The following is a 26,173-nucleotide window of genomic DNA, read 5'->3' as shown; positions in this document are numbered from 1 at the left end:
TCTGTCGGTTTGAAGTCGATGCCGTTGGTGTGACTATCGCAATCAAGGCGATTTAACATTCGAATAAAGAACACAAAAGGAAATCTACCAAAATTAGTGCTAAAATTTGTTGGATAAACTAAGGTTTTTGTCTCGCCTGCATAGCAGAGCGAGACTATAGGCGCCGCTTTTCCGACGGCGGCGGCGGCGGCGGCGGCGGCGGCGGCGTCAACATCAAATCTTAACCTAAGGTTAAGTTTTTGAAATGACATCATAACTTAGAAAGTATATGGACCTAGTTCATGAAACTTGGACATAAGGTTAATCAAGTATTACTAAACATCCTGCCTTAGTTTCAGGTCACATGACCAAGGTCAAAGGTCATTTAGGGTCAATGAACTTAGACCATGTTGGGAAAATTATTTTCAAAATCTTAACCGAAGGTTAAGTTTTTGAAATGACATCATAACTTAGAAAGTATATGGACCTAGTTCATGAAACTTGGGCATAAGGTTAATCAAGTATTAGTGAACATCCTGCTCGAGTTTCAGGTCACGTGACCAAGGTCAAAGGTCATTTAGGGTCAATGAACTTTGGTCAAGTTGGGGGTATTTGTTGAATTACTATCATAACTTTGAAAATTTTTGGATCTAGTCCATGAAACTTGGACATAAGGTTAATCAAGTATTAGTGAACATCCTGCCTGAGTTTCAGGCCACATGACCAAGGTCAAAGGTCATTTAGGGTCAATGAACTTTGGCCAAGTTGGGGGTATTTGTTGAATTACCATCATAACTTTGAAAATTTATGGATTTAGTTCATGAAACTTAGACATTAGGTTAATCAAGTACCACTGAATATCCTGTGCGAGTTTCAGGTCACATGACCTGATGACCATGGTCAATGGTCATTTAAGGTCAATGAACTTTGGCCGTGTTGGGGTATATGTTAAATTACCATCCTAACTCTGAAAGTTTATGGATCTAGTTCATAAAACTTGGACATAAGAGTAATCAAGCATCACTGAACATCCCCTTTGAGTTTCAGGTCACAAAACTAAGTCAAAGGTCAGTTAAGTTCAATAAACTTAGGCCATGTTGGGGTAATTGTTGAAGTGCCATCATAACTTTGAAAGTTTATGGATAGAGTGAATAAAATGTGGACATGGGTGTAGTTGACAGTCTTAAGTCTCTGTTCAAATGTCATTTATGGTCAATGAACGTGGTATTATGTCATTATATGAATGATGTTTTTGTTAATGATTATTTTATAGTAGTTTTCAAAGTTAGCACTGCTGCTATATTAAATTGCGTAATGCAGGCGAGACTGCCAGAGGCGTTCCACTTGTTAAAATAACGAATCATGACAATAATGGTAAGATATACGCTCGATTTTATAATGCATTTTATTTCCGTGGGCTTCACTCATAGCATAGGTAAATCTCTGAGGCAATATATATAATTTGAAGCTATTTAAAGTTTGATGAGGTATAAAGATAGCATCTAGTCGGCGCCGGGTTTTTTTTCAGAGGGGTAAAAGTACCTAAAGGTAAGTACATTTTTCAAATTCACACAAAAACAGTTGGGTTGATCTCCGTCATCGTTTTGCAGCGACTCTTTCCAGTACTATTGTCTACCCTTTCTTTTTTTTTCTATTTGTGATCGCTTGAAAATTTATAGGACTGCCCCCCCTGCGCCTCCCCTTGTACTCAGCGTTAGTGATTTGACTTTGGGTAATATATCTCTGTAAAATTATTCCCTTTAATCTCCTATTCATTCATTTACTTTTATTTGTTTATTCATTAATCGATTTATTTATCAATTTATTATGATTTTTCAAATTTTTATTATTTTTGTTCAACATTTCCTCCAACTTGCCTCCTTCCCCCACCCATTGTCCGTCCCCCTAACTCTCTTTAGTTATATGTTTTTTCTCTTTTGCAGGACTGAAACGGGGTAGCCATCGATTCGCTGTTGGAGAGTACAGGTTTCAACACCGTAGACAGTCCCTACCCACGCACGTCACAGGACAGTACCCAAGTAGCACACGAAGATCAAATCTATCATTGAATTGTTATGTCTACATCCGTCCAACATATGCAAAATAAATTTTTTATGGACTTATAAATTGAATATTTGTAATTATTCAGTACGCAACCCCCCAAAAAGACTTCACCTAATCGTTTTGATGATCTCAGAGTAAATAGAAGAGTTTTCGCGATGGCAACGGGACGGATTCTGCAACGATGTAAATATATTGAAAATGTTTGTCAAATCACAACGGACAGCTGCTGAGAGATTTTTGCCGACAGTTGGTGGACCGGGACAGCCGGTCGTCCTAAGATTCGGGCCGAATGAAAAATGGAAAAATGTATCAGTTTTTCTGAGTCCAGGATGACACTGCTGTTTTGATTCACCGATTTCGACAAAGACTACATTATTATGAAGGGCTTTTGACAATAGATTATCTGCATTCCAGAAGGCGCATGCGTAGTGCTTGTGAAAACTCCCTATAAAGTAACAAACTGTTGAGAGCTATGCAGTGAATTGTGAAGCCTACTGTAACGTTTCTCTTCTTAGTCCTCACCCCTGTCCTTCCCATGCATGAATTCATTGAATCCAGTATGGGAAATAACCATGTTTGCCTTTTATTGCCTTTTATCAGATTTACAATTCAAAATATGAAACTTGTGCAGCCACTTACATTTAGAGGCTGTTCATCTATACTTGACTGTTCTTGAATGTCCAATTTGCATGAACTTGATCCGTGAATTTTAAAAGTTATTGCGACATTTCAAAAACTTTACCTTGGCAAAGATTTCGACATTGATTTCCCAAAACATGATTTAAGTTCATTGACCCTAAATGACATTTGACCTTGGTCATGTGAGCTGAAACTCAAACAAGATGTTTAGTGATACTTGGTTACCATGCCCAAGTTTGAAATTGGCCCATATACTTTTTAAGTTATGACATTTCAAGAACTTAACCATGGTTAAGATTTTAATATTACGACGCCGCCGTCGTCGGAAAAGCGGCGACTATTTTCTCGCTCTGCTATGCAGGCGATACAAAAACGTCTTTTTGTATTCTTTAACTTTATAAGATATTATCTTGTATGCTCAATAAAGAAGTCTTATGATTCAGATAAGAACCCGGTACATCCTTCGTGATAACTTCTACTTTCTCATTTCAGGCCGATAAAAAAAACAGAAAAAGGTGCAACAGGAAACAATTGTACTTTCAAAGTAGCATCATGAATAGAGTTAGAACTACTTAACGTCTAGTGTTAAAATAACCATAGACAGTTGTGTTGTAAACAATAATTGTTCATAATTTTCTTTATACTTCTCCAAAATATATGTGGAAATGTCTTTGATATCCTATTCCAAAAATGTCAACAGAAATTACCAAAACAAATTAATATAGAAGGCGAGATAGTTAAAAATAAACTGAAAATTGCTTGTTATTTTATCAATATAAATACAGCCCTAAACGATATACAATGCAATGACCAAATTCAAAACACATCTCAATTCTCCCCACGATAAGCATAATAATTGACAGATATGCCAAAATCTACGGTTATCTCACAAAAAAAGTAAATCTTCAGTAAAGCTGAGTTTCGTTTCCCCTACGACAGCCGTACGGCGAGTCGAAAACAGCCGTTTTATTAATATTTATTCAAACCAATTGTGTAGCTGGTACAAATGCTAAAACGGCTATTTTCGACTCGCCATACGGCCGCCGTAGGGGGAAATGTGACTGCGCCATTGATAAGCTCCAGTCTATCTCTACTGAGATGGATTTATTCGTATCTGAATATGAGGTCGCAATGTGTCCAATATTTCTGGGAAAGAGTGTGTGTATCGGAGTACCACAATGATCCATCTTAGGTCCGCTACTATTTCTGGCCCTGAAGTTAAAGACCTGTCTCATGTAACTAAGAACGGTTAAGGCACAATGTATGCCGACGACAAGACATTATTTTATCAGGGTCCGATAAGATATTATCTTGTATGCTCAATAAAGAAGTCTTATGATTCAGATAAGAACCCGGTACATCCTTCGTGATAACTTCTACTTTCTCATTTCAGGCCGATAAAAAAAACAGAAAAAGGTGCAACAGGAAACAATTGTACTTTCAAAGTAGCATCATGAATAGAGTTAGAACTACTTAACGTCTAGTGTTAAAATAACCATAGACAGTTGTGTTGTAAACAATAATTGTTCATAATTTTCTTTATACTTCTCCAAAATATATGTGGAAATGTCTTTGATATCCTATTCCAAAAATGTCAACAGAAATTACCAAAACGAATTAATATAGAAGGCGAGATAGTTAAAAATAAACTGAAAATTGCTTGTTATTTTATCAATATAAATACAGCCCTAAACGATATACAATGCAATGACCAAATTCAAAACACATCTCAATTCTCCCCACGATAAGCATAATAATTGACAGATATGCCAAAATCTACGGTTATCTCACAAAAAAAGTAAATCTTCAGTAAAGCTGAGTTTCGTTTCCCCTACGACAGCCGTACGGCGAGTCGAAAACAGCCGTTTTATTAATATTTATTCAAACCAATTGTGTAGCTGGTACAAATGCTAAAACGGCTATTTTCGACTCGCCATACGGCCGCCGTAGGGGGAAATGTGACTGCGCCATTGATAAGCTCCAGTCTATCTCTACTGAGATGGATTTATTCGTATCTGAATATGAGGTCGCAATGTGTCCAATATTTCTGGGAAAGAGTGTGTGTATCGGAGTACCACAATGATCCATCTTAGGTCCGCTACTATTTCTGGCCCTGAAGTTAAAGACCTGTCTCATGTAACTAAGAACGGTTAAGGCACAATGTATGCCGACGACAAGACATTATTTTATCAGGGTCCGATAAAGATAGTATAAAATATGCTTAATAAGAAGATGTGAATGCTGTAAACCAAGTAATAGTCAATGTTTAAAGAACAAAATGATAATACTGCGTTCAAGGCAAAGATTGAACAAATTTGATCATTCTGATTAAATATTTATATTAAAGTTTGATGATAAAGAAATTAAACAAGTTTCACTCTACTTAGTGTTTAGGTGTTGTAATAAGAGGATAAACTTCTTTGGCATGACCATGCTGAATATGTTTGTAAAAGGTATGTGCTGCTCTCGCCATACTGAAAAGAGCTAAACCATTTACTGACATTACCACGGCGAAATTGATTTATACTTGTATAATCCAAAGCCGAATTGACTATAGCTGTGAAGTATGGGGTCTACGAATTATAATCCAAACGAATCAAATAATAAAACTCCAGAAACGTGCTGCTAGAATAATACTTAAAACTAACGTCCTTACCCCGTTTGAACAATTATTCAATGATCTACCGTGTGAGTAAAAAAAATAACATCTCACAAATCCCTTATTTAAGGAAAAAATATTCCATGAAAGCACAATATTATATATGGCCTGAAAGAGTATGTTCTCCCAAATAATTTGATACCATATTTATGTGGATGACCAGGAGGTATTCTTTGCAGTGATGCAACTTTTGATTTGCGCCAAATTACGGCATGACTGCAATGAATAAATCCAGATGTCAATGATGTCATAATCCTACAAGGGTTGCAATAAAATCCTGTTCAACACATCTTCTCAGTTATTTACTTTATAATTGTTGAATGAATACATTTTAGTATCGATTCTCAAGTTGATTTCATTGAAAATGGATTAGCAAATATTGTTTGCAACTCATGTAAGGTTTTAAAAAAAACCATTATTGGCATCTGGATTCATTCACCGCAGTATCGGCTTACTTTAGCGCAAGTCCAAATCTACATCACTGCAATAAATACCTCCTGATTATCCAAGCGTGAAGACTTAGAACATAAATATGGTGTCAAATTATTCGGGAGAAGATACTCTTTTCAGACATATATAATGATTATGCAATTATAAAATATATTTCCTTAAAATGGGAATTAGTGAGGTGTCAATTTTTACTCACTCGGTAGAATGGTTCTCATATCCCCAAAGAGCAATGTATTTCAGAAGTTATTTATGAGTTCAAATCATTTTTCCTCTTTATTTTCCTATTTATGATGATAACTTTAAATTCGTATCCGAAAAAAACATAACATAAACAAAATGCCCCAACCAACAACTCGATGTCCCAAAATGCAATACCGATTACTATAATTATAAATACTCATTCATTATCTCCTTAATTTCACTGTTTAACCCCGATATTACCATCCTATAATGGCGCAGATAATCTACTAGATTGAAGAGCGCCAACTTAACTCCAACACCAACCTATTATGTCCAACAAATGCTAAACTGTCAGTGGTTCTAGTGTTTCAGCTACTTTAATGATTCCGACTTCGTATGTTTTTTGTATTCCAAATTTGTATAATGTATTTTAAATGTAAAAAAAAGACATTGTGGATCTAATCCCTTTTGCAAGCAAACTGTAATATATTTTTCTTTGCCGCCTTTAGTAACGTTTTAATGAGAATTTCTAAATTTCTTTGGTATCATCAGAGCGACTAAAAGTTTATATGTTTTGAGACAAAAACATAACATTTTATGAAAAATGGATCTAACCCCTTTTGACAAATGAGCTCTTTAGACATGTCAGAAGAGTTTGTTTGCAAGATCCACTCCAAGAAAATCATTTTTCCATCATTTTTATGATAACCTACCGCGTGAACATAAAATTTGGTATAACAGAAATCTACCTGTCTTCATATTTTTTTAGAAATATTCTTTTCTAAAAATTTCCTTTTTGGGTCTAACCCCTTTTGCAAATAAACTGAAATGGATCTATCCCCTTTTGAAAAAAAATTGTCATTTATTTCACTTTTTAATGGGAAATTCAAATTTTCTTTGGTATCATCTTATTGAGCTACCAAAGGTTTATACATTAAGACAAAAAATATCAAATTTGATGAAAAATGGATCTAACCCCTTTTGCAATCGAGCTCTTCATATAGTTGTTATGTTTTTATGCTGTAAGGGCGCCTTTGACACCAGTTCTGCTGAAAGGGCGCCCTTTAAAAAAAAGGGCGCCCTTTCAAAAGATTGTTCAAATAAATAAATGGATAAATAAATAAGCAATAATTTATAATTGATGAGGGTCCACGAAAACAAACAAACAGACGAGTGCCATGTCTTGGTCATGGAAAGCTGCGCAACATAGCAAGAGTATGTATTGGGTGCTAAGTTTAACCAAAAATAATACGGTACAAAGGTTTGACTGTTTGACATATACATGTATAAAACTGCTTTTCCGATTGCATAAACTTTTAGAACAGGGGACTGTTTGAATATCACCACACCGAAACATAAACGTCTATGCAAGCTAGAACTTGGTAAAACAATAATAATCGGTACAAAATAATGACAAAATATGATGGGAAAACAGCTGTATGAAAACTAATGAGGTGTGGTCAAGTCGTGGATAAATATTCATATATGTATATGAGCGGCGATCGTAAGAGGGAATCTGAGCCCCCCCCCCCCCCCAGATATGGAGGAAACGAGTTTTGGGTTTACTCAAGCATGGCACGCGTTAAGTATATATGCAAGATGGGTAAGCCGTCAAGCAACATGGAAAAAAAAAGTGTCATGGAAACGCTAGGATTTCCCTTTTAGCTCATCTGAACACCTTCACATTTTCTCTGAAAGGAGAAAGAGCGTTAGTCTTCCAGGTAGGCTGATTTCCCAAAATTTATTCTGGATACCAAATTACTAAGTTGGATTATCATGAAAAACTTTGTCTGGCCACTTAAGATTGGTTTTGAGGTGGAAGCTGATCATTCTCTCACTCGACGGAAGAAAACCCACGCCCCACGTTTTCCATGATATATTTTAGAGCAGTAATTGGAGCCACCACAGGATTCTTAGCTATTTTTTCAAGAACCTAAAGGATAAATATCAAAAAAGTCTTTCTGATAAATGGATAAAGTGAGTAGCTGGCAAGAAGGTTTATAAAAGGTTTACGGGGTTTACCAAGCGCCCTCCGGCGAGTATTCAATACTAAAACCCTGGTCACATTTGCATTACAATAGGCTCCCCTATTCGTTTACCACAAAAGGAACCAAACATCCCCACAGTTATACAATAAACCGTAACAAATGCGTCAGTGTTATGCGACTTTCTTTTCAATTGTGTTTGCTGTGCGCCGTGAGTGTATTTCGGGCGCACACCTCACCGATCTCTGAACGGGTCATGCCCGCAACACTTCGCGGTGACGTGTACGTGCATTCGTATTCATTTTATATTAGCGCACATATAGCTTTAGAAAGCACGGGAATTACTTCTCGAAATCATGGCGTCAGTTGCAGCGGCTCGAGATATTTCTTTCATTTTCATCTTCGTCTTGTCAATAATCGTGACGATTTCTGGATTACCAGTTGGAGACGTTGATGTTGGGAACACAGGTACGTCTGTCAAACGTTTTCACACATGATTTAAGTCAATATTATTATCATTACTAGAGAACTCGCTGAATATATACACTGATCATGTTCATATTATTATTATTCTCACCCATTACTCTCACCCATTCGTGGTAAAATGCAAAGCGTACATGAAAACAGTGTCAGGCAAATATAAGGTTGGCTAACATTAATTATGAACCTACCAATGATTGTTGGTAAAAGGAAAATTGTCAAACGAAACTCTCATTTATTTGTATGAATATTTAGTTTGTATTTTTGTTGTTAGGAATTAATTTAAACTTAAAACTTAACCTTCAAACGAATAGAGATTTCTTTTATTAACCGGTTAGTTTAAACATGTCTGAGAGTGAATGTCGCTTTTGGGTTTTGAAAGATATTTCATTTCGTGTACATTCATGTTTTAAGGAATTTATTATATATTAGTTCAGTCAACTGAATGAACATTGGTACTTTGAGTGATGTACAGTTACAAATTTAGATAAATATAGGTTATACATTGCGCAAGCTATGTGGACGATTGATTATTAAACAGGTTACGATTTTTGTAATTGGCATATGAAGAACCGATACACCCGTATTTTCCAGTCTACTGAAAAGTGATTAGGAACCCCTTGTGATGTGTAAATGTATTTTTTTTCTTTATAGTTGATCGGAATATACCTGTGACAAAAATAAAAATTTTCATATTTCGTAACAATGAAAACCATGATGATTTGGTTTATGTCCAGATCAGTTATGGACCAGCTTAGCGTTTCTACATTATTTTCCTTACCGTATTCATATCTTTTTACTTAGTCGTAGTTTTAGGTCATTCTGCTAAACGAGATGCACCTGCACATTCTTAAAAGGATCTAGGTGAGAAATAGATGATGTGATGATGTGATTGTGAATATGTTACCGGCCGACAAAAATAGTCAAAATAAACCAATTATATGGTTAGAATCTACAAGAATTTGGATGATATTTATAATTTTTATCGGTCGGACAAACACAATATTCACCAATCGATCATGTCTTCTGATCAAGGTTTGGGGACATTCGGGGGACAGTATATTATTCCCAGGCACAGTAAAATCTCAAAAAGTGTGATAAGACTTCCTAAATGAACACGGGATGTCCGACCCAGATAAATAGATGTTTTATTGATTTTGTATTTAACGAAATTATTTCATATAATATTTTTACATGTATGACCAAAACGTACTAGAGACCGATTACGAAGGGTTTGGTGGAAGGGGGGGGGAGGGGTAAGCGGGGAGAGTACCAAATACTGATGGAATTAGTAAACAAAATCTACAATAAATGAGAACTATCGGAAATAGGTCTATGGCAGTGGCCACAGAAGGGGAGGGAAAGGGGGCTACGTGGGCTTCAGTCCCCCATTTCTTTTCCAAAACCGTGTACAAAAACGTAAAAATTAAATTACCACCTGATTATGATTTTTTGCATGGTCAGCCCCCCCCCCCATTTCAAAACCTTTACCCGGCCCCTGTAGTGTCCCTGAATATTCCATGCATGCGTGTCCGAGCATGACATGGGTGCGTGATTAGCACTATTTAGAAAGTGTTTCAGACAATTTAACAAAATCATAGAAACCGTATTGATTTCTAATACATATATATATATTTTATTATAATTTCCTGATGCGTCTGCTGCAGCTTTGAGCGCTAATTAAAATCTTAAAAATCAATAACGGAATTTCTCCTGAAAGAGTACACACATGCATATTTTTGCGTTGGGCGGCTGCTTGAATAAAATACTGATCTGTTATGAAATATGAAATACATTGATAATGATTGTTTCATAATTCGTTTTGTGTCAGTGTACTACAAAAAGCTAATTTTCAGAAATAGAGTTGAAAATGGAACCAATATGAACAGATATGCGTTGTTTAAATACAAACAACTTTACATAACTTTAAATCATGACTGACCTCTTTTAAGACGTTGTTTACTGATATTTCGAAAAAAAGCGCACAAAAGATTCTTTCAATCACTAGTGGGATAAAACAGTTCTACAAGTATACAGTTTCTTTACGAATAAGGACAAATGTGGCTTGGTAGAAAACAAATATTATCTCATTCTCACTATTTTTTTAATGGTATCATCTTAACTGCGCAGTGTGATATCTATTAATTTAATTTGTAATTTACATATATATTATTTTAGGAAATTATTATATCGCGATTTCAAAGGCATATACGTGTAGCTCACAGAGACCCCCTCCAATTGAAACCTATAGGCAGAATTTGGTCTGAAACTTTATCCCTTATTTTTATTTTGCCATTTTGAACGCATTGACACTTTTAAACGGTATGAATGATTACATACATGTAATTTGTTTCCCTAGAAATTTACATATTCTTTTGATATTCCTCCAAAGCGATATATATATATATATATATATATATATATATATATATATATATATGAGAGAGAGAGGAGGGGGGGGGGGATACTGAGAAAATAATGTGATTACATACATGTACCAGCATACCGTTCTATATTTTCTGTTGAATTTATTGTTTCATGACCTACAAAAATATATGGGAAGCATAATACTGACACATACCAGCAGGTATACGAAATTATATACATGTGTACATGCACTATTAACAGAGAAAGTAACAGGTCATACATTAATACAATTGCTGGTTGTTTGTACAGTTCATTAGTGCATTCTTAAGGCGCCAAATAAAGGTGTGTATACATTTGGAAGCATTCAAAGGCGCACAACTTCCAAATTATTTTCATTTCGTGATCCTCATATCATTAAGCAATCCACAGATTGATATCATGAATATTTGCGGGTATGTTTTACGAAAATTGTACAGCATCAAAACCAATGTTTGGGCCTGTGGTCTACTGTGTCTTGAACATTTCGTGCAATATTTAATCAGTTCTCTAGATATCAATTTTTTAAATATATTATATAAAGTTTAGATAACAGAATCTTAAGAACGTCAATATTAAATTGCTTTTCAAGCCAAAAATACATATAGGATGAAGTGCTCGTCCCAAAAATATGCAATTTATTTTGTTTTATAATGTTTCATCTTTTATTACATTACATGTACCTGCATATTTTTTGCACTTCATATCGAGTTAATTGCATGGTATTTTGTAAACCACAAACATGGCTATATAATACATGAAGGCTATGTGGACATACATGCAAGTATGTAATTGCTACCCCCATAAAAGTTAACATTACATGTTATACTCCAGGTTAATGTAATAAGGCTATTATCAGCTTCAATATGGAATGCCAAAATGAGAAACCAAAGTCTTATTTTATTAAGCAAAGAATGACCGAATTCATTTAATAACCTCGATTAATTGTGGCAAATGGACACGAGACTAAATTATTATTTACATTTTATATGCATTCGTAGTAAATCAGCACATTTAATTCCTACCTAGGTAGATAAACGGATAAAATCAATTTATTTGATTTATGAAAATAAAATTACAAGTAGGTATACAGGAAGTAAAAAAAATAAAACCCTAATGCAACGAGTAACCCCGGGCCCTTAAAATACAGAAAGGGTCCTCTCCTTCCATTCCTCACGTTTCGTAAGGTATACCCCTCCTGCCCCCCATCTCCTTTTTCATCCTTCTGTCCCATTATTCTGCATTCTGTCAATATTCTATTTCTAGCGATTAGATTTTACCTCACATGAGTCAAAAATTTTCTGATTCCCAGACCTCATTTTTTCCGTTTTCTAAAATTCAAATTCCATGTTATTCGGAGTTCTACAGTACATCCCGTGCTCCAGATGACTGCATGTACAAAACATAATACGATAGGCCATAAGCAATTATAAATAGAGAAAATCTTAGAAGACGTATTTTTTTATGCAGATATAGCTTAGAAAACGCATAAAGGTCAAGTCCACCCAAGAAAAGTGTTGATTTGAATAAATAGAGAAAAATCATACTAGCATAAAGCTGAAAATTCAAAATCGGAAGTAAAATAAGAAAGTTATGACATTTTAAAGTTTTGCTTATTTTTCACAAAACAGTGATATGCTCAACTCAGTGACATGCAAATGAGACAGTCGATGTCCTTACTATTTCTTTTGGTTTTTTATTGTGAATTATATACAATATTTCATATTTTACAGATTTGACAATAGGGAGCAACTTGACTGAACCATATACATGTAGTATTAACCAATGCTAATTCCACATGTTCAGGGAGGAATCAGAAAAATTGAATATTTCATATTTTGTATAATAAAATACAAAATAAATTGTTGATGACATCATCAGTCTCCTCATTTGCAAACTGACTTGGATGTGCATATAACTGTTTTGCGAAATCAAGCAACATTTTAAAATGTCATAACTTTCTTAATTTTCATCCGACTTTGATGAAGTTTTCAGTGTTATGCTTGTTGCATTTTCTCTTTTTATTCAAATAATTTTTGTTGGGGTGGACTTGTCCTTTAACACTGCGAACACGTTTGATTGACAGACGTGTACTTATGCTCGGTTTAAAAAATGCCTTGAATTTCACGTTTTCATGGTATTTTTCGTCATTCAAATATTTTGGACAGAAAATTAGCGTTTTCCGTTGAGTTCCGTGAATTCTGTATTCTTCCTTAAAGGGATACTCCAGGTTGAAAATAATTAATAAATAAATAATAATAAAATAATCTAAATAAATAAAGTAAAATTCATCAAAATCTGATAACTAGTAACGAAGTTATTCACTTTTAGAATTCAAGCAATATTTTGTGAAAGCAGTTCTACGAATTTCGTCATGGAAATTCATCTGATGGCCTCACGGTGTCATGTCCCCCACTTTAATTTTTCTTATGTTTTTACATGAAATCATAATCATTGCATACATGTATTTTCATACATGTGTGTATGATTTTTCTCTTCTCTAATAGAGCATTTTGCAGCAATGAATATCTAATGCATTAATCCAGTTGTCAATCCAATATTTTTAATTGTTGGAGGACAAAATTATAATAAACATTAAATAATAATACAAAAGAACAAGAGGGGATATTAGTTCATCATTGTGCTCATTGAATATTCATGAAGACATGCAAAGAACTGATTCACCGGAATAAAGCAAATCTTTAAAATGTCATAACTTTGTTATTCCTTGTCCGATTTTGAAAAAAAAAATTGTGTTTTGTTTGTCTGATTTTTCTTTATTTGTTCAGTCTATATTTTCAGCCTGGAGTACCCCTTTATTTCCTTGAAATTCTTCAGTTATTATTATCGTGGAAAACTGTGGTCTGTACCTACATATGAGAAACAACAAAACCTTGTCAGTACTTTAGCCGCTTGTATGAGGCAGACTTGACACAGACAGTGTTTTACCGGAATTGTGATGTAATACTCCTAAGTGATTACTTGGACAAAGGTCAAGTGGAATCACTGACCAAGTGTACTCAATAAAATTCCAATCAAATGCCATTCAAAGAGTTCAAACGGTACAATTGGCCCATAATGGGGATATATTACAGATGTAATCTGATCACGACTTCAGATTTTTACGCTTGATGTTTTACAAGCACTAAAATATACAAAATCTTGAAATTCCTTTATGAACTGTCTCAATTGGAAGTTTTAACTAGCATATTTTGAAATACATAATGGTAATCCGTGCTATCATTTAATTTTATATCTTGATATTAAGAATTAAGTTCTTGATGTCTAGAAACGTTCATAACTTGCCTATGTCATAAACGATTTTGATGAAACTTGTTTTGAATTGTCTTTCTCATTTTACTTTTTTTCGAAAAGGATTGCTTCTCTTCTTTGGTTTTGGTTTCCTTTCAATTGTAAGCCATGTAATATCAAAATTGGCTATACACAATGCATATGTACATGGACATTAATTCTTGCATTAATTTACAAAAAATATACCCCTGGTGATATATCCAGTAAATTCTAAAGCTTCGATACTCTGATACATCTATTGCTGATTCATAAAGTCTTTGTAATTTATAGCCCAGCCCCCCCCCCCCCCCATTCTCAAACTGAATTATCCGGAAAATTTTGATTCCACCCTTTTTCCGAAATTGTATTGTCCATTTTTTTTTTTTTTTTTTGGGGGGGGGGGTCTTTGATTGCTTTAATACCAATACGTTGTAAATCAATTTCGGGAACCACAAACTGCTATTAACAATTAGCCAGCTTCTTAAATTCTAAACCATCTAATTTCAGAATTAAAAGGATTGTATTGGTTTTACGTCATTGCGAGTATGCGATAAAACTACATTTGGTCACGCAACAGCTGTAATTGAAAATCGTTAAGAATTTTCCTCCCATCATCATGATCAGAGCCTACGTAGCATACTGATGGGAATATGATTTCTGTTTTGATATAGGTATATTACAACGCATAGACGAACAATCAAGCCCGAAATCACATTTAATGTGAATATAATAAAAAGCTTGTGTAAATGGTAAACACCCAACGTGTATTTGCTCTTCCCTGCTATTTGCTTATCGTGGCGACAGAGGTGAATGACAAATGACATGCTTGAATTCACTGAAGGGGGGTATTTGGAATGGCTTTTGAGTTAGAACCCCCGTTTGAATTTGTGTTTCTACTTTATCGCCACGCTTAGTTAGTTAAATGAGAATGAAACCTTTGGAACAAGATAACTTGTGTGAAAACAGAAAAATCAAAGAAACAGATCAATGAAAGTTTGAGAAAACTCGGACAAATAATGAGAAAGTTATGAGCATTTGAATATTGCGATCGCTAATGCTATGGAGATCCTCAAATTGGCAATGAGACAAAGGTGTGTGATGTCACTTGTGAACAACTCTCCCCTTTACTTTAGTATATATTTCACTTTAATTGCCTCTTTTATCACATCTATCAGTAGATCATGTGTTTTTTCTATAGGAGGGCATGTAATACAGATTTTTAAAGAATACATCATGGATAAAGAGTTTGTATCACCACAAGAAAAAGCAGAAAGAGACATTTTGAGGGCATTTTATAGTCCATCAAAGGGAAAGTTGTTAAAATGTGACATCACAGATCCTTGTCGCATTGCCAATGGGAGGATCCCCATAGCATTAGTGATTGCAATATTCAAATGCTCATAACTTTCTAATTATTTGTCCGATTTTTCTCAGTCTTTCTTTATTCTTATTCTTTGATTTTTCTGTTTCGACACAAGCCTAATTATTCCAAAGGTTTCATTCCCCTTTAAATTTAACAGTGAGTGAAGCTATAAACGAAAACCATTTGTGGTCTCTTTGTATTAAACCTACTTAGTGACGGTTATGGGCCACGTTTCATATTTTTATGATAGCAACATCAGGACCAAAGAACAATATAAAAAAAAGAGGAACGGGTTAAAGGCCGGGGTGGTGGGGGTAAGCGGCTGATTACCCCCCTCTAGACAAGTTCACAACAAATTTATATCGCCAAAGCCCTAGCTCGCCACGATTTTCTTAACCTTTTTTTAAAAAATTAAGTAGTGGTGCCAATCAGCCAAGGATTTTTAAGGGGCCAAACGTGGTGTATGGGGCAAACTTTATACAACATCACGAGCGAGCAATAGTTTGTGACATTTTTTAGTACGAATGCTTAACTTTGTGATAGTTTTTTCAATATATTTGGAAAATTATATGTTTCACCTTACTCCCTTTCCTTATTTTCCTTTCCTCTCTTTTTTTTTCTTGGTCGTGGAACTTTTTAAAGCCATGGCGCTAATAAGCAGTAATATAAAAAAGTGCAATAACTCATGATTGACAGCACGCTCCTTACAGTATTCTCCAGATATATTTTAGTGCAAATTGATTTTAATCTACATTTATTTATAACCAAACTATGTCAAAGTACAATGTCAAATAAAATTAGCAAAATAATGAAGGTATATATAGAAACGGCCAGCTATTGTCATCTGTCTTTCAGTAGAGTAACAAATTTGAATGCGTAGAAGCAACCCGACTAGATGTATATAAAACATGTAAAATTTTTAAAAGTATCAGTCAAAATAAGTATAACAATCAGTGAATGTGATCAGTGAATAAGATACCCATTGTTTAACTCCTGTCACTAAGAGTTCAACAATGCTCATTGTTAACTGTAACTTTAACCATTGGCAATGTTTATATTGTCTCTTTTTGTGTCTTGTGTATTATACAGATGGACAAATAGAACAACCTGATGGGCAGCAAACGTTTCCAGCCGATGTACCTCCACCACCGGGAGCCTTCAATGATCCTGGGTCGGAACCCCGTATATTACCACCAAACAATCTTCCAGAGACTCCACCAGAATATGTAGGCGCTCCATTAAACGCCGTCCAGAATGTGAAATCTCCAGAAGAAGCAGCGGCAGCTGCTGGCACAGGATTAGCCATGATGGCTGGCCCTGTGGTTCCAGGAGGAAACACGGGTGCGCTGTCTCCAAATAATGTACCACCACCCGCTGGTGAAGTGAACGTTGAGGCACCTGCTCAAGGACAAGAGGTACCTACTCGCAATGGTGCGTTTTTCAATAACATGGCACCGCCACCCGCTGATGCAGCGAACGGAGCGGTACCCGCTCAAGGACAAATGGAACCAGCAGATAATGGTGGTATGTTCCCCGCTAACATGCCTCCACCACCACCTGGTGCGATGAATGATGAGGTACCAGGCCAAGGACAAACAGTACCTGATATGTTCCCCAACAACATGCCTCCACCACCTCCTGGTGCAATGAACGAAGAGGTACCCGCCCAAGAGAACAATATTGATGCACCATCTGACAAGGGTATCGCTTCACCACCATACCAAGGGATGTTCCCCCCAAACATGCCTCCACCCCCACCAGGTGCATTTAACGAACCTCCACCAAATCCCATTAACGAAAAGAAAGCCAGTCCAGTCGCCTCGTCCAGTGGTAGTGCTGTCGAACCTGTTTATATCAAAGGAATGGCTGTTCCAGAAACAGCGGCCCTGCCCCCAAGCGATCCAAACCGTTATGTTGATCCCAATAATATCCAAGCGTCATCGATTCTTTCAAATCAGCAAGGTTCAACGACTGGAAATGACCAGAGCAATGTTCAACAATATAATCCCGATACTCCTGTTTCAAGTGACCAAAGTCAGGCACCCAGTAATCCCCAAGTATTTAACCCTGATTCACAGGACAACCATGGTGAAGGGGCAGCCCCATATAACCCAGATGAACCCGATGCTTTCAATATTCCGAGCCAAAATGGAAACGAAGGATCCGTAGAGTCCACCCAAAATCAAAACGAAGCACAGGTTCCTTATAACCCAGATCAACCTGAAGCACCCCAAAACATTGTTGCTCCATATGATCAAACTGTCCCCGATGCTAACCCTAACCAACCAGCAGAACCTGATTCGGAGAACAACGTTCCTACTGGCCCTGATTCATACAAAATCCAAAGTGATACTGATGAGAATGAATCTGCAGAGTCTCCCTACGAACCATCTGATGAATCGCCGTACGAGAATGAAGAGCAAGTTGGTGAATCACAGGGGGAGTCTTCTTCGCTCGACCCTGTCAAGAACTTCCTCGAATCAAGTTACTATGAGTCTTCAGATTCCCTTGCAGGAGGTGACGGGTCACCTGATAGCTTCTGGCAGGATTCCGATTCAGAAGGTAACGTTACAGCGGCACAGATGCTTGGGTGGCACCAGGGTAGTTCAGGGGAAGGCTAAAATTTTCTTTTTACTAATTAACAATTTGGTATAACAAGATAAAATCATTTCTTTCCTTACCTCCAACTTTTCATGTCTCCACCTTTTAATTTCCTCATATTTTTCCACAAGTTCAAACATCAGAGAAAGAAGGGGTGCCTTCCTGTTCCATGAAGGAGCAGTCCCTGTCAGGTTGTCAAACAAAAAGTTAAACTTACAGAGCTGTAATCGATAACATTCGTCTGTTTACGATACAAACTTAGGTAATACATTTTACGAAAATCTCTCTTGAAATCAAGGGATTTTGAGCCTCCAGTCTGATGACGAGTCCGTTTTAGTCGTACACTGAATTGGATAACTTGATTGGATCACTGATATAACTAACCGGTGTGTTGGCTCGGTTGGTAGGGCGTCCGTCCCACAACCGGCAAGGAGTTGAATCCCCGGCCGCGTCAGACAAAATGATGTTAAAAGATGGAAGTTTTGTTGCTACCCATATTGGTATTCAACGATTTAGGGGATAGATCGACGTCGATCTGGCTCTGCTCAGTGGCTGACGGGCCCACGATCAATTGGGCAAAATGAATTTTTCGGATGATTTCAATTTCTGATTTTCGTTTCCAATAATAGAATATGGATTTTCATTTTTACAATTCTTATCACCCGCCAGGATTATCGTTATCTTTTGAAGTGTTAGGTATAATTTACTTCACTTATGTATCTACTGAACTTTACAAAATAACAGCGAGAAGTAAATGGACATCGAAATATTCTCCTTGTAACATTTTTGTAATGTTCCTTTTTATACTTAAAACCTCGGAACATTATCATGGTTATTCTCTCTTACAATGTTACACCTTGTAAACTTTTCAGAATGGTTAATCCCTTCTTTCTTTGCCCCTTATCCAAACAGGGTTTTCCGATACCAGTTACGGAGTAGACAGTTCGGAAAACTCAAATCTAGAATGGCTCTACGATGCTAGTTCGTACCAGGTAAGTACCGAATACAGTTCGCTTCCGTTTTCACCAGTGGCGTACCGTGGGTCACGGCATGGGGGGGGGGGGGGGGCATCAGCAAAAAAATTGAGTCACTTAATGAGTGCGCTTCGCGCGCTCAGTTGCCAGGTATACTGACCTAATAAAGACATTTTAAGGACAGTGCCATTAAACGGATATGTATCTCACTGATCAAATAATGCGATTGCGAAGCGGGAGCTTAAAATATTTGATATTCAGACCTAAAAAGGGACATTATAATCAAATTTGTGTAATCTTGATACGTACCGGTCTCGCTAAACAATGCGAGCGCGAAGCGCGAGCTGAAATTTTTGTATATATTGACCCAAAACGCAGATTTTCAAGGACTATGTTCAGGAATCCATTAAGAGTATACATATCTCACCATAGTCATCTAATGCGAGTGCCAAGCGCTTGCTGATTTTGTTAGAATTACATCTAAACACATGAAGCACTTGAATCATTGTAATCATGATTATTAACATACGCATCTCACTAATTAGATATTGCGAGCGCGAAACGCGAGCTGAAAATTTAGGAAATTCAGACCTGAAGAGGGGCGTTTTAAGGCTTGTTTGTAGGAATTCACTTAGACCATATACGTATTTCACTAACCAAATGATGCGAGCGCGAAACGCGTTTTGATATTCAGATATAAAAGGGGACATATCTCAACAATCCACTAATATGCGAACGTAAGCACGGACAGGAAATGTTTTATATTAAGACCTTCAAATGGGGCAATCACTTTAAGTAGTCAGGAAAAAGAAGCAGACTATTGTACATAAAACAATAATAACTCGAAGTGCGAGGAAATATATTTGGTGTATATTGAATAAAAAACGGGAGGTTTTAGTACAACAGGACTATATATCTCGTGAAACAGACAATGCGAGCTCCAGGAACAATGAAGACATAGGCCCTGAGCAAATTATGTTTCATAAAATTACGAAAAAAATTGTTTTCATGTAATATAACAACATAAATATAATATAATATAACATTATAATAAACAATAATTTCTTCTTTTCCACTACGTTTCTCTTCCTCTCCCTCTTTTTCTCCTTTCCCCCGTTTTTTTTTGGTCAGCCGATTGGGGGAGGGGGGCACGTGCCCCCATGCCCCCCCCGTAGTTACGCCACTGGTTTTCACCTTGCACTCTGTGTGAAGGCTACCGAACACCATGCGACTGGTCTACGATCCGAGTGTGAAAAAATTGCATTCTGTTTACTGAAAAAATGATTGAATAGAATTTCTTTATTTCAGCATCAAAATAAGTAAGAATACTATTCTCGACATTGAATGATTGCAAGCGTTTATTTTGGAATAAAGGCCAAATTGGTTTCAAATCATTGCCAACCGTATGATTGCTATAATGGTATGTTTCCGATCGGGCTAATGCCAATTCGTCAGATTTCCAGTTGGTCCAATAGCCAATTTAGTTCATACACCATCTGGTCTAATTGGACTAAAAGTGTTAATTGGGCGAAATGAATGAAAATAAAGTGGATATTAGACCAACTGGTTATAAGGCGAAATGGTCATAGACGAATTGGTGATTAGACGAAGTGATGATTGGACCAAATGGTTATTGGACTAAATGGCTGATAGACGAAATGTTGTTGGACGGAATGGCATTAGACAAAATGAAGGTAGACCATGTGATGAGTGGACGAGTTGGCAATAGACGAATCGGCAGTTTACCTCTATAATGTCATTACGATCAGATATTGAATTATATTATCCTAATAAGAAGGGAAGCATATGGATTTGAACAAAAGTATTTGTACGATGGCTTAGAGCTTTGTATGATTTTCATGTCTACATATTCGTATGAAATGAACCGACGTTTTATTAAAGAAATCGGGTTGCAGACGGTCGTAAGGTGTGCGGTTACCTTTAGTAGAACCTTGGCAATATGTTCTCCATCGTTTAATAGCTACCAAACGTTGAAATCATTTCATGCTGATAGGTCAGACTGGAATTCACATAAGTGAATAAAATCTGTTGTTACGCCAGAGATACGTTAAAATACAGTTGAAGAGAATTACGAAAAAGGGGGTCGTTTAAAAGACCTGTGATTTAAAGTATACTTGCATTAAGGCCATACCCTACGACTGCTGCGACCCATATATAAACGTCGTTTAATATTTGATGTGACTATTTAGGCATGGTAATCTTACTGTGCAAAGTCCTAAGCCATCGTACAAAATACTTATGTTCAAATTCATGAGTATGTCCTACTCTCCATTGTTTCTTTTTTATGATATTCAGAACATGTACATTTGAAAGTTGAATATTCCTTTGTGTACCAAAAAGTTTAAATTGCGTTATTTTGGGGGCTAGTTACATGTATGTACTTGTGGACTATTGCTTTTGATATATTTATATGGTCAAAAATTGGTTTGATTGGGTCGGCCGGGAATGTTCTTCAGGGTACCAAGCGGGTATGAAAGAGGATGTAATTATCTTGCTTCATACTTAAATACCCAATGTCTATCGGACGGGATTTGTACGACTTAACGTGAGGGCATAGGTGGATAAATGAATAAATATTTTTTTTTTCTGTGGGTCATTCTTTGACGATAATGGGTTCCCTCTCCTCCCCCCCCCCCCAGGAGTCCGACTCGAGTGAAGAAAAGGAGGAGGAAGACTTCTTCGGATTGGACCGAACAGGAGAAAAAAATGAGGATCAGGAAGACAGGGATCAATTCACCGTTCCTCAAGAATTCGACGATGATCTATACAGAAGTGGTGGAGCAAAGCTAATCCTATACTGCATTCCAGCCCTCATCTTGTGTGTTTTAATCCTTCTTGCCTGGAAGAATTACCGAGGGAAGATAAGGGTAAGAATTAAAACAAATGTGCGCGTGTGTGGGATGGTGTTTGAGTGTGTGTGATGGTGTGTGTGTGACCGAGTTTACACGGACCCTCATAGAGTTTCCAACTTTTATTGCAATAATTAGATATGGGAGTTGATATTACTTCCACTAGTTTGAAAGGGTTCCACGCTTCTATACTGCATATTATCTCATACCGCACGCGGATTTAGGTTTAAAAGAATCAAATGTTGTACAGAAAAGTGCAACCCCTCCAAATTTTCATGATGAATTGTTATATTCACATTTAGGCTATTCAAAAGATTTGTGATAAAGTGGCCCCCGTCAACTCTTTGATCCATCTCTGCTTCACCCCTTGGATGGCTAATACTAACTTTTAATCTAACATTATTCTAAAAGTATGAAGTCTTCAGACGAAAGTAAGGTTCTATTGACTGTAGGTAAATAGTAGACTCGAGGTGTCGTAGTCTGCTGGACAAGTCTCCGTAATGTAAATCACAAGGTCCGGGATTCAAATTGTATATCACCAAACTAAAATGTACGTTGGCAAGCCTTGGATCTATATGTTGCAACACCGAACCCTGGTAACGTTAATGGGTAGATCGGTTCCTACCGAAATGCAAACAAGCCTTGATATCGGGCGTAGGCCGGGGGGGGGGGGGTGTACTGGGTACACGTGCACACTCCCGCTGAGGCAGAGGAGTTCCGACACTTGCTACCAAAACGAAATTTTTACCCCTTTTTCTGCTTTCAACAGCCGATTTTCCAAACTTTAGTTCCACCTCCCCAAAATGTGCAACCCCCCATACCACTTTAGTTCCACCTCCCCAGGGTGTGCACCTCCCATGCTCAAACCAGCCTACACCCTGGTATATATATAAGTGAAGCTGATAATCATGATAAATATGAAGTGGACGGTTTGTCATATCTGATATAAGCACGAAATGATAACCTTGCTATATTGACTGTTATTACACATATTTATATTCAGTTCCTATTCAATGTTTTTTTTTTAATTGCATTCTTGTATTCCCCTCAGGTTGTTGGTGTCCCTACAGTAGACTCAAAACAATACGACTGGAGGACCGGCCCCCAATCAGAAGAACGTGCTCCAATGCTGACTGAACAGGACTTAGATGAAAGAGGATACTAAGTGTGCCTTGGGTGGGGGAGTGAGGGGATCAATACAAGAGAGTGGCGCCAAATCCTATTGTGTTGGTGTCTATACACCATAAATAGACTTTCACAGTATTCAAACCTAAGCAATAAATCAGTGACAGTGTATTGGGTAAAATGTTGTGTACATGTATCAAAAAACATGTATGTTATATTTACACATGTCACGCAACATCTGGATAAAATGTGTCCTCGTCATTCATGTGATAAATGTAAATCACAGATGTACAAAATTAGATAATTTATACTAATTCGTGTATCTTAATGTTTTAAAGTGCCTTACAATGTAATCAATCAATGGTCAATGTGCTTTCCATTCCAGTATGATATCTTTAAATTATTTATGTCTTTTAACAAAGTTGAATGGAATGAACATTGGCGAATGCGCAGCATGCCTGTCTTGTTCTTGTTATTGCTGTTCTACCACTGTCATCTCATCAACATTGATGTAATCTAATTTGATTTAATTTTTCATATACACATTATTTTCTTCCATTTAAAATATTTCTTCATTTTTGTAAACATAAATTCATACAAAATCAATATTTCATAAAGAATATTAATATACATAAGGGGAAAACATTGAGAAAGTGAAAGAAAGTGTAAGTATAGAGTATAAGAACGGGAGGCCTCGGTCTTTAACTATATATATTAATCCCCTCTAAATGAATGAGAAAAATACGTCTTAATATCAGAAATATGCTGGCGCCTCCTCTTCTAAAGTAAGCTTTCTTAATGAAGTTTTGGGAGAGTTTATTAATATTACCAAAGTATTATCTCACCTAGATGTAGAAAATACATTGAAGCATCGGGGTACATTCACTTGGCATTTATTAACGTTATAATGCCTATAAATTATATTTATTCCTCGGTTAAAAGCAAATGTTCCTTTATATGTCTTGTTATTTGCGTGTGGGTGCGTCGTGGTATAGTGGTTCTGACTCTCGCCTTTGAAACAGAGGGTCGTGTGTTCGAATCGTAGCCATGGCGTATTTTCCTTCAGCAAGAAATTTATCCACACTGTGCTGCACTTGACCCAGGTGAGGTGAATGGGTACCCGGCAGGAGTAATTCCTTGCATGCACTGAGCGCCGGTGATGGTAGCTCGAGCTAAAGCCGGGGTAATAATAGCAGCGCTTTGTATCCTCTGGCAAAAAGCGCTTTATAAATCCAACTATTATTGTTATCATTATTATTTGTGTTCATTCATTGTTCTTTTTTGGTTTTCATGATGGGTACGTAGCCCTGTTTTTACTATGTAGATAAAACATTCAATACTAGACCACCTTGACTGAGCAATTTATTTATGATATTATTACCACGATGACTGACAGTTATGCTCCCACTGATATTGTGATACACTCAGAATGAAGGTGTACTTAACCGGGCGTCAAATGCTTGCATAATGTGATTTTTACCGAGTCATTTTTGTCGCTTGCTGCTGCAAAACAGCTGTTGTATTTTTTTTCTTATTAGACTTTGCAACTCTTTTCGGAAGAACACACCGACCTTGGCAAAAAGAAAACTGCCGAGACCACGCAGACCTATATTTGGTATCGCCAGTTACTATTTGACGTTGATCGCGAAAACAATTAGACTTCAAAGAAGGATGACGATCTGTCGAGTTATGTTATAATTATCAGTTAATCGTGTCTTGCTTTGTAGGACTCTCATTTTGGGAGAACCGATAAAAGATTCCTCACAGATTTCCATTTTTGTTTTATAATTGTGGAATGGACTGTCTGGATGCTCCCTTCGCCACCGTCATACCGTTGAAACCTGGAGACCGATCAAATATATATTATGTTATTTCCAATGACACACCCATCGATTGGTTTAATGGGTGTGACTGTACCCACTACTAAGGCTCATTTTGATTTAATGGCGTCTTCCTACATGCCTTTTCTGTCTTTTCTCGTAGTTTTAGAAGACGTCAAATCCTTGCGTATTCGCTTAACATCTGACAAGTTTTAACGGTTTATTTTACTTATTTTTTTTCTCCACTTTAATTGACTAATAATGTGTATGAAACTTATGTGAACAAAACGTGCTTTAAGGAAAAAAAAGTTTGAAAGGTTTATTTTACTTATTTTTTCCTCCACTTTTATGGAATTAACAATGCATATGAAACTTTTTGTGATCCAAACGTGCTTTTAGGACTAAGTAAGTGCATTTTCTTATAGTAATACAAATATGGATAAAGCAATAATTGTATATATGTGGCGAAGTATATAGACATATAAATTCCATTTTCTTTATCATTAACGCTTAGAAAAAGCAAAAGCGAAGAATCTCTAAAGATATATTTTGAATTGTTTTACTTTCTGTTTGATACAGCACATACAATGTACACATATTTTTGTATATATGTATATGCCTTTGGCATTTTTATTGTGACTTTTATTTGATATATGAAGGAACCAATAAAACGCTATCTTTATGGTAGTTTTCTATTCATTATTGTGTTCATTTGTGATCCCTTTGAAACAATATATGAACAGTTGACCTATATATTACTTATGATATATTATACAGATATTGCCTACCTAGAGTTGAATATAACATTTCAAATCTTACCTCATTAAGCAGTCCTCTTAGTTCCATATCCTGTTCTCTTTCACTGTATTTTGCTACTTCTTTTTCTCTTTCCAATGCGCTTAGAAACTGTTGTATTAAGCGCTATATAAATGTTAATTATTATTATTATTATTAACATTTCCTCTCCCCGACAAAGTTAAATTTTTCCCAAGCGATTATATTTTGCCCGAAGCGCGCAGCGCTGAGGGAAAATATTCTCCCTAGGGAAAAATATAGGGGAGTTGAAATGTTATTTATTAAAAAGATAGACCAGGCAATATCTGTTATATTTTTTTGTCTATGTGGATTCGCCATCAGAGATTGCATTCATCATCATTCTCGCTCTCTGATTAACCCAAAATTCTTGCTGCAGCTCTGATCAATCTACGTCATAATACAATTTTTTTGGAAAATACCTCAAACGCCTTCTTCATGCAATCGACGCATTAACACTAGCGCGCACATCAAATA

The 26,173-nt window shown here is 36.4% G+C and overlaps 2 protein-coding genes across 5 annotated transcripts in view; both read left to right on the top strand.

Moving 5' to 3' along the window:
• The window catches only part of LOC129281395 (sushi domain-containing protein 2-like), a 28,629-nt gene extending 23,591 nt beyond the window's left edge, over positions 1-5,038 (top strand). For 3 of the 4 annotated variants that reach the window (XM_064113235.1, XM_064113234.1, XM_054917339.2), the window contains one exon: positions 1,923-5,038. In XM_064113235.1, the coding sequence (XP_063969305.1) occupies positions 1,923-1,938 (16 nt within the window). In that variant the 3' untranslated portion in view covers positions 1,939-5,038. The remainder of the gene's footprint in view (positions 1-1,922) is intronic. The other variant, XR_010296489.1, reaches the window with a different exon arrangement.
• Positions 5,039-7,539: 2,501 nt separating this feature from the next.
• On the top strand, positions 7,540-25,582 carry LOC129281886 (sporozoite surface protein 2-like). The gene is made up of 5 exons (XM_054917815.2): positions 7,540-8,424; positions 16,583-18,055; positions 19,007-19,086; positions 21,729-21,956; positions 22,990-25,582. The coding sequence occupies exons 1-5, from the start codon at positions 8,313-8,315 to the stop codon at positions 23,101-23,103; spliced, it is 2,007 nt and encodes a 668-aa protein (XP_054773790.2). The 5' UTR covers positions 7,540-8,312; the 3' UTR covers positions 23,104-25,582.
• Positions 25,583-26,173: the final 591 nt, after the last annotated feature.

Source organism: Lytechinus pictus, chromosome 18 (genome assembly GCF_037042905.1).
Source record: "Lytechinus pictus isolate F3 Inbred chromosome 18, Lp3.0, whole genome shotgun sequence".
In the NCBI taxonomy this organism is placed as follows: Eukaryota; Metazoa; Echinodermata; class Echinoidea; order Temnopleuroida; family Toxopneustidae; genus Lytechinus; species Lytechinus pictus.
The sequence above is the reverse complement of the archived record's forward strand: the minus strand, read 5'-3'. Positions and strand labels throughout refer to the sequence as shown.